Genomic DNA, 10,316 nt, shown 5'->3' on the forward strand with positions numbered 1-10,316 from the left:
GTCAGTGGACATTACTCCAGGACATTATCCTTGCTTAGTAGAAAACATTAACCCTTGCAGTACAAATAAAAAGATATCCTCCACAATGCTGATATACATAAACTTCAATTTTCAGTTGAGAAGTTAGTTTAAACCATTTATTTTAAATTGGTGTTAATATACCTGCCAACTTTTTTGGGGTCAAATGCGTGAGAGTTTTGTCTTGTCATGACCGTTATTTCCGAAAATGTCCCAGCCACTTCCAAAGATTTCCGACAATTTTCCGAAGACTTCTGAATGTTGCCGAAAATGTCCGAAGATGTTCCGACGACCTTTGAACACTTCTGATTTCAACGGATTGTAGACATTTTCAAGCTTTTGTGAAAATTTTAGCGTGTTGTGATACCGTTAGCAAAGTCAACATTTAGCGCCTTGTTGGGAGTAATTGTTATTAATCATGTGTTAGTCAGGCGTGAGAAATTGTCCTTGATGTGTGAGATGGATGTCTTTAGTCCGCAGGCGTGAGACTCGACACGCATGATGCGTGAGAGTTGGCAGGTATAGTTACCTGTTTCATTTCCTCATACTTCAGAAACAAGATGTTTGGATCATCCTTGTGTTTCCACCACCCTAATACATGATCAAACCATGAACCATAAAATACTAGAAAGTAAAAAAAAAAAAACCAACAAATATAAGCAAGAGAACCAATCATGCAGTACTGTTCTAATTAGAGGTGACTATTGAGGCCATTTTGACTCTTCTTGCAAATATAGTCGAAATACTATAAAAATTGTATGTGATATTGGTGATACCATTGTGACACTATTGCGACAATGTTGTAATTTTTGTTTTCACACAGGGAGAATCTGTTTTTATTTCAAACTCCTTTGTGGAGACCACTGTTCAACCTCCCCCCTTCATTTTAGTTTTAAACTAAATGGCCTAGGCCTATTGGAGCAAGGCACTAAGATATTTCATTTCTCAAAGAGAAGAAAGTCGAGTGTTTGAGAGTAGGCCTCCAGCTAACTTGAAGGACCTGGATCTACCACTGCGATGAGTAACAGTTAAATGCGTACGTGACTGTATATAATTTCTTTTGGTAACATACCTTCTCCTTTTAAGAATGACTCAAAGAATTCATCCCAGGTGGGCTCTGGTTCAAAGTTAAATTTGAGATTATGATGATACCAAGACACCATAGTATCCTTAGGATTACGCATAACATAGATATGATGTGGCTTGCTAGCCTGGTCACTGCAGGGCTTGGGAAGCAGATCATAAGGAAGATGTGTTTTAAATACCCGTGGTGACGGGAAGCTTTCAAACTTTTTATGCATCATGTCAGGTGTTTCCGCTAGGTAGGGGTACACAGGAAAACAATTGATAATCATTCCATCTACCCATGGCATTCGGATATCCAGCCGTCGATAATCGATTTTGCCATCATTAACTATCTGCCAAACTATTTCTTGAGTCCATGTCGTTCCTGACAGTTAAAGAGAACGTGTTAGTTAACATGAATTATTAATTTATAGTTTTTGGCAGTTTATAATTGTTTGATTTATGGAAGAGGCATTTTAAGGCTATCGATCACATCCATACAATGAATTGTATTTATATAATAGCCACAAGCAAACATTTTAAAATATTAATTACTCTTTACAATAATAGCATGTGATGTGTGTAGTACCCCAAAACCCATCTAAAAAGCTAACCTTAACCCCTTAAGGCGATTCCCCTTTAAAAGTGCAAGTAATAAAAAATTTCTCAAACTTCATCCAGTTGGTAATCATGTTACGAAAAAAATGCAAGAAAAAATAAGGCCCACCGGGCTCGTTTTTGCACAACATTACACCTGCCAACTTTGTCTGAGACATAGGCGTGAGATTTTTATCCTGGGAGTGCTGGGATTTTTGAAGACGACACGATCATTTCCGAAGATTCCCGAAGAAGTCCGCTTAGTCTTCCGAAGACGGCCGAAGTCTTAAGCGGCTTTCACACGGCAAACTAAAGTTGGCAAACTCGTGTTGGCGAACTTCAAAAAGTTGGCAAACTCGTGCGTTCACAACACGCTAAATTTGCAACATGGCCGACGTAGTGCAGTGGCACTCACGAAGAGTTGCCGCTTGTGTCTTGGTCCTATTGTATGTTAATCGCCGAAGAAGAAACAGAAAGCGCTGGCAAAATAGAAAGGTTTGAACGAAACCTTATATCAGTAGAAATCCCACCCTTGGAGCGTCAAATACGAGTTTACCAACACGAAAAAGTTGGTGAAAAAGTTGGCGAGAATAGAGGCAAGTTCTATTTGTCGCCAACAGTTTGCCAACGTGTTTGCCGACTGTTTTTGTGCCGTTCACACACACCAACTTGAGTTTGCCAACACGAGTTTGCCAACTTTAGTTTGCCGTGTGAAGGCCGCTTTAGGACTCGTATAAACGCGAGTTCGCTCCCAGTGCTTTTCACCATCGCGAGGAAGGTATTGTCATTTATTCATGTTACACATGGTTTTCGTTCCTTATACATGGGTCTGAGTTAACACATTTTCGGAAACTGTGTCAAGCAAGACGGCAACAACTCACATTCTTCAATCACGCGTGAGAAATTGGCCCACAAGCGTGAGCCGGCGTGAGATCGAAGTTTTCAACCCGCAGGCGTGAGACTCACGCCTAAGGCGTGAGAGTTGGCAGGTATATGTTAAGTCCTTGAGGAGACGAGTTGAAGCCATCGTCGCAAGCGTTTTCTACGCAAGTTCTACGCAAGTTCACCACATGACGTGTCACATACAGGATGGCAGATGCAAGACACAAATGACTAAAAATAAGACTTATTCCTCTAGAATTTATCAACTTTAACAGAAACGGCATTGGCTTACCTGGAGAGGCATTTTCTATTTCCAAGGCGAAGGCTCTTAAACTTTAGGCGATGAACAGACACGAAGAAACTTAATCTGTTTATATGTCAATTTTTATAGTGTCGTTTGTGCATCTTTTAACTTTTCAAGTTTTTCAACCATTCCCTTTGTCATCTTTTCATCACCAGCACTTTAAAAATTTGAAAGGTTTTTATCGTTTTTTATTTAGTTAGCTTTTTTTAGTTCCTGAAGGTAAGTTTTGTTTAACTGAAAATTTGGCAACTAAATCAGTCTATGACCCTGCGGGCCAAGATAGATAAAGATGTCTCTTGTTTACTATAGAAAAACAATCATGTAGAAACGGTTTCTGTCTTCAAATGAAAGGTGAATAACAAATGCTTTCCCTTGAATTTCATTTAAAAATATAACCAGCGAAATATTGAAAAACGTACAAGGATAATGTACGCGTGATGCGTAACGTTACCCTAGATCATACCGGAAATTACGATCCGTCGTTGATACGGCGTCACATACATATCAGGACCGTACAAATGGTTTTTGTCTCTACACAAAAGGTGAAAACGTAAGGATTAAAGCCCAGTGATTATAAAAAGCATTTGTATGACAAATGTCGTTTTCCCCTGTATTTCATTCTGACTGCAAGAAATGCAATTCTATCTGGTGGTTACTTATTGCCTCACCATATCACTGTATCTATCTATTTGGAGGAATTAGCGATGCTGGAGGTTATCACTGCTAAAAGATTGTAGGCTTACGCACCACGCAGTCAAATATGGCTCGAGTATAAGCTGAAAACAGCTTCTTGTTTGTCAATTTATAACAAAACTAGACATCATTTTTTTGTTTCTGTTGTCAGACAAACATTTTTGGGTTTTGAAATGATATCAAATTTTCGTGATACTTCCCCTTTAAAGATGGATGGCATATTCAGCCAAAGATATAAGGTGATTAAGATAAAACGACTCTTACCTTCTTTTCATGGCCAAAAGCCGCCATCTTGCCGGATTAACGATTCTTGACCCAGTCAAGAATTGACATTGACATTTTGGTGGAAAATACCCCGGTCCACTCCCCCACTGTTCTTGGATGGTGTGCAAAAGAGGTCAAAGTCCCCGACACCTGCGGCCCTTTCGCTCATCAAATAACGGAAAATTCCCCGCAAATGCCCCGCTATGTCCCGGCCGGGGGGGTGCGGGGGTTTACATTGACTGGTGCATAACCCTAACCTAACTAACCCCCCTGCAAGGAGTAAGATGCTAAATTTCCCATATAATGATGGGCATAGTATCGAAATAACCGATGAAGAAATATTTCGCGAAGTTCGAGTGCCCGTAGCCTGCGAACACAGATATCCGGCTGTCGCTTTTCTTCCGCCTTTCTCCCGGCGGAGAGAAACGACAGCATGAAATACGTCTGTGTCGGCAGGCTAAGTGCCATCTTATAGAACGGCAGATTGCCGTGCCCAATACGGGTCCAATACCATACTGATATCGTTTTGTACCAACGAAAACCGAAAAAAAATCTGCACTAACTTTGTGTTGCACTGTTTTATGGAAAGGTTTTAGTAGCGATACTGATTTACATCTCTCAAGAACGATGACGACTAAGTAAGGATTTTCACTGAAGAGCTGGGCGGTGTAAAGAAAATACAGATACAGAATCCTACACGGCACTGTGGATTATTTATCACTGGCATCTTTTATGAAAGCGAACTGTAAAACTACGAAAGCACACAAAAATTAAAGGTGTCAAAGAAAGTTTACTTGTAGCACGAGCCAAGTTCGAGCCAGAGTCAAGTTATCAGTACTTCTTTTAAAACTTCCACACACATTGTAAGTGCTAAAGTGATCTGAAGTGAATTTATTATTACTATTATTATTATTATTATTATTATTATTATTATTATTATCATCATTATTATTATTATTATTATCATTATTATTATTAACAATCACTTGTTACAAGTCAACATTGATTTTAATACTTAATGAATGAATGAATGAATAACTTTATGAGTGTGTCAGTGTGGTGAGAGAAAACCAACAGATGGCACTGAATAAGTAAGACGTAATCGTGCATTTTTAATTGCGTTCGACGTAGAAACAACACACTATGAGTCCTAATACAGATTGGAGTCGAGATTGTATGGAACATTGATTGAATGAATGGATCTTGGGATGCGTATCTGGCATCCCCTGCAGGATGTTTTGCAGGGGCGGATGACATCAGGAAGGAGAGAGTCTGGGATCTGGATCATCAAATGCACTCAACCCAATCAGTGTAGGCAAGCAAACAACAAGTTTTTGGTATGTGTCAATAATATCAATAACACCATTGTTTGTTTTTGCTAGGAGACTAGAGAATCCTGCAGAAACAATGTGACATAAGGATGTCCACAAATCAGCCCATTTATGGCATGTCGAAGTACTACTAACACACAACATGGTTTAACTTCATATCCACTGGAGCCAAAGGAAGATTTTCCACGTAGCTGAACATAGCGTTTCTCGGACATTTCACAACTATGTCTCCTCTACTTTATTTGAATATTATCTCATGGCACCAATTCTGCTATTCTTCCTCCACAAGAAAAGGCAATAAGCCAATCATTGGGGATTACCTGAGTTAGAAGCATGTCGAGTTTTACACAAGTACTGGTCCCAAAAGTGTACCACTATGATGTATTAACTTCTTGCTGGATTTTCCACTGCGCTTGTTTTGCCATGGTTCGCACTGATCCATATAAGCTCTCTGCTCTGCAAAGGCTTCTCCAGAGAAAAAAAAAAATGAGCAAAAGGAGGAAATGAAACACGAGAAAAAGGGGTGTGGTGGATGGCAGGAAGAATGTTTCCCAGCAGTCCTCATTATTTCACTCTCTCCATTCTCTTATTTGTCTCCGCGCGAGTGTGAAATAGGACTCTGCATGCAGAGGAGAGAGTCCAAACAAATTTACCAGAACAAATTAGACTTCAGTGAAAATTTTGTATACCACCAGTACAGTTTAGCATTTGCATACATGAAGCTTGCAAGGAAGCTCTCTTCCTGGGGTGAGAGGTTGTTTGCAGGCTAGCATTTGCATAATGTGATTGTAGCCACTATCTACAATGTTGAAGAATAAATAGGTACCAGTCAATCAACAGACCTCTCAACCTCAAAACACTTAAAATCTGGGGACCTAGGTTAAAAAATTTGGACATTGATCGACCGGCAGACAAAACCAAGTAAACACAGGTGCTGATCAAAAAAAAGTGCAATTTCCGCCATTTTGAAAATGTGAGTGACCAAAATGCGAGAGACTGGTAATGAAAACCTAATTTGGCACATGTCTTCTAAATATGGTCATGGACTGCGTTGCCAGTGAACAGACAGATTAACTGAGGGTTCTTTACTAACTATGGATTGATTTGCACAGAGAAAAAGAAAGTCACCTAAGCAAGCCAAAAATGAAATTATAAAGGAAATTATATCCTTTCAGCTTGTGACTCTGTTTATTGTGAGATTTTTGTGCCTTGTCCTGAGACCATGAGACTGAACTGAAAACCGTGAGTCTCGTAGCAAACTCGTGAGACTTAAGAGGCCTGAATCAACTGAAGCTACAAGTGAGGGGGGTGTTTACATAACTTCCATTCCAGTATGAGTTCACAGTTTCCTCTTGTGGCTCCGTATTCATTTACATGATACCAGCAGAAAATTTCATACAGGAGTGAGTCATTGACTGTTCATTCCAGCATGAAATTACTCTCCCAGGAGTATAGAGCGGGTAGCAAATGCACAGTCTGTATTCAACATCCAAATTATCCAAGAATATGGTATCACAATCACGTCGTCTGACATGAAGTGTCCCCTTGTGTACATGCAGTACTTATGAAATCTCATTCCTTAATGTAAACATGGTACGAAATCACTTGCCACACTGGTATAAAATTTGCGCCAGTGGAAGTTTTCACATGGAACACCCCCTTATTTGTCCCTTTGCATTAGGGTGAAAGCAAGGCATCTGCAAAAGAGAGAGTCCAAAAAAGTGTAACAACAAATTGGATCCATTTTGTACACCTGAGTATAGTTAGTATTTGCATACATGAAGCTTGCAAGGAAGTTCTCTTCTTGGGGTGAGAGGCTAGTATTTGCATAAGTTTTGTACTGGTACAATGTGATTGTAGCTACTAATCTTACAATGATGAATAGATACATACATACATACGTACATACATTTCCTTTATTTAGACACAATAGGATTTAAAGCTCAGAGCTTGTGGGGTCGCGTGAAAATAATTACAATATGAAACTATATTAAAATAGTGATAACATTACTTACAGAACACAAAATAATTGACTACAGCAATTAAGGCATAAAATGTAAAATATCTAGAACCATTTGAAATCTTGGTAGTGCCTCGGCAGTGACTAGGCCGACTGTGCGCTAAAATCAAGTTCCTTAAAATAAGAGTCCTTCTTCACTTTACGGTGAAAATCAGTAAACTGGCCCGTAAAGTGAAGTTAGGTATCAGTGAATCAATTGGAGGTACATGTTAATTCAACAAAATGCACCAGTGAACAGTCAATCACATTCTGCCTATTGAAAAATGTGTCGCTTGTTTGTAGAAGCAAAGCTGCTATGTCTCATAGCATTCTGCAATAAAAACTTCACGTTTCCTTAAAAATTACAATCATGCGAAGCACCATCTTGACTTTCTTTACTCCAGGAATATCCTCGATGCATTCATTTTCCCAGAAGTTAAGAATCTCCTGTAAATTTTCCTGGCTAGCGGTGACACGTACATTAACCCAATGTGTTAGGAAATCCAACAAATGATTTCCCTCCACAGAGGAACGATCAAAGATGGCTGTTATATTGCAGTTCATGTGCTCCCCTGGGCATTCTGCATATTTCCAGCCATTCTTTTTTGCCACATCTGTGATATCCTTGCTGCTGTAATAAGCTCCTGGGTTCAAAATCAAACCTTGAGAAGAAAATGCCTTGGAATACTTAACAAAAGCACTCTCTTCTCCTGAAATGCCACAAATAATTACACCATTAGCCCCAAGCTCTTTATCATAGCAGTGCTTCAGTGCTGCTTCAAGACCAACGTAGTAGAGGCTGTGAAAAAAGTGGACCACGTCAAATTTCACATCAACTTTCTTTTTTTGCTCAACGTACTCTTGGAACGTCATAGGGCACCATTCAAATTCAATGTCAGCTCTGGTCTTCAAACTTTCTGGTAAATCTCCTGCTTTGGCACGAAATACTTGCAGCACGTTTTTGTCTGGTTCGATGGTGCGCTGAAAGAATTGACATTTGTCAACTTTTTGTTGTGGGATTCCACTCAGCATTTCAAGGAAGGACAGATCGCTGCTACCTTCTCCGCTTCCAACACCGAGAATACGAAACGGTGAATGGAGATGCCTACCAACATAACCCCTGATTAATCGGGCGACGTGGTCTTTAATGCACTCTGGAACTGGACTGCCATGTTCTGATGAGGCATAACAACTTTTTAAGGAGAGAAAATAGGATTCAGGGCACGAAATAAGCGAGCAACCTGACATTCTTGCAATACACCCTGCAAAAAGTACAAGTGCCACAAATGAAATTAGGAAACCGACCTTGTTCCCAGGGTAACGATCGCTCTTTGCGCTCTCTGAGCTAGCTCGACTTGTGACTTGTAAAGTCTACTTGCGTAATGGCGGTCTTTTGTAATCGCGCATGAATGAATGAATAACTTTATTTAAACATGGTCAACTCATTAGGGTTTACAAACACCTTTTCTATACTAAACTAAAACAACTATAATGCATCTAAATTATCATTACAAAACCTATTTAGACTCAGAGCCTGCTTTGCATAAGTGCCATGTAGATAGATTTTTAGAAGTATTGTTTGCAGCCAACCCTTAAGGCCCCAAGAGAATTTGCCTGCCGCAGCTAAATTTTTATTTTGAAAAGAATATAATTTGTGTGTTGAAAATTTGTAAATACGATACAATTATATGTTTTTAACTAAACTGTATAAATTCTTCCTTTCTCCAAACCGCAAAACTAGCCAATAAAACGATAAAAACCTGCACTAGCCAAATGTTCGATGCTAATGACAGTTAATCGATGAATGAACACCAAGACACTTGTAATTGATACCCAATGCATTCTAAAACAGAAATTCACAAGAATATTTTCAGTCTAACATCAACAGAAAAATAAGAAAATTCAGCCTGAAAGAAAAAGAGTGTATTCAGCCAATTGTACTTTGCTGTCAACTCTTTTCCAGAATTTGAAAATGAAAAGGACTTTGAAATTATGCTTAGTTTGAGCTTAACATCATTAATTTCCTTCTACGGTTTGCAAGTTTCTGAGACTGCGCAATGTATGGCGAGATCACTGTGTAGATTTTTTATTCATTTTTTATTTCTTATGAATGAACTTTGCAAATGCGCCACTTTGTCAGAGCGCACGCAATTTAGCATGCACCATTGCATACATACATACATAGACATACATACATACATAGTTTATTTGGTAAAGCAGGTTGGGGAATTGGCAAGACATTAAGTCCTGATGTGGACCTGCGCTATCTAAAATGATCAATCAATACACACCTAAATATAATTTAAACAACAACGGTTAAATAGATAATGATACACGTAGCTAAAATAGATAAATATTCAAAAGTCAACATTCAAAATATTCAAAGTCTAAAGATTTGTTGGGGATGCTGCAGGAAGCTTTAGCAAAACTGATAGATTTTAGAATATTATTTTCCTTGAGTTTTCTTTTTGTGACAGGGCATGATACAAAGAGACAAAAAATATCTACTTTTAAAAGATCTATTCTCAAATACTTACTGCAATTTGCCCGAAGTTTCCAAACAAATCGAAAAGCCATTTCCCCACAAGTATGCAATGCAATATCAGGCAAAAGTGATTAAGGTGGCCGAACACAGTTTTCAAGTATACAGGTGTTAGTAAACATTATTTGAAAACTACGTACTTCTGAGTACCCGAAATTAGCATGGTACAAAATTAACTAACAAGGAATAAATTTTGATACCTCTTGTTGAGTAAGGTGCCGTTGCCATGGCAACAGAGCGAGCTAATAACCATCCACAAATAAAGGTTTTCCTTAATTTTTAGAAAATGCAGTCGTTAGATTTTTTCCATTTTTTGTATCCAGGAAAACTCACAAAATACTGACACAGCGACGCTGCTTTCATGTAATTTTAACAGAGAGATCTCCTCCAAATGTTGGTTTCGCACTTTAATGTTTTTTGAAGACACCCTCTGTTAGATTTTGTTTTTTGTTTGTAGGCGAATTACGCTTTAAGAGAACTACTGTTTTGTCAAATTTCACGAAATTCTAACGAGCGGTTCCTTAGAAAACAGTTAATTTCCATTAAAACAACCAGTCACAATTTTTTGCTCAAATGCGCATGCGTGGCTTTTAATTAGATTATCTCAGCAAAGATGAAAAG

At 38.7% G+C, this 10,316-nt stretch overlaps 2 protein-coding genes across 2 annotated transcripts; both read right to left on the reverse strand.

The window, feature by feature from the left end:
• Window positions 1-487: 487 nt before the first annotated feature.
• LOC146474611 (sulfotransferase 1B1-like) lies at window positions 488-1,675 on the reverse strand. Its single transcript, XM_085116835.1, has 2 exons — window positions 1,091-1,675; window positions 488-642 (listed from the first exon to the last, which is right to left on the reverse strand). Exons 1-2 carry the CDS (start codon window positions 1,389-1,391, stop codon window positions 488-490), a joined length of 456 nt encoding a protein of 151 aa, XP_084972961.1. The 5' UTR covers window positions 1,392-1,675.
• A 5,823-nt stretch (window positions 1,676-7,498) lies between these two features.
• Window positions 7,499-9,768, reverse strand: LOC146474612 (histamine N-methyltransferase-like). The gene is made up of 2 exons (XM_085116374.1): window positions 9,691-9,768; window positions 7,499-8,415 (listed from the first exon to the last, which is right to left on the reverse strand). The coding sequence occupies exons 1-2, from the start codon at window positions 9,728-9,730 to the stop codon at window positions 7,499-7,501; spliced, it is 957 nt and encodes a 318-aa protein (XP_084972500.1). The 5' UTR covers window positions 9,731-9,768.
• Window positions 9,769-10,316: the final 548 nt, after the last annotated feature.

This window comes from Pavona decussata, unplaced genomic scaffold (assembly GCF_977016875.1).
Source record: "Pavona decussata unplaced genomic scaffold, jaPavDecu1.1 SCAFFOLD_87, whole genome shotgun sequence".
In the NCBI taxonomy this organism is placed as follows: Eukaryota; Metazoa; Cnidaria; class Anthozoa; order Scleractinia; family Agariciidae; genus Pavona; species Pavona decussata.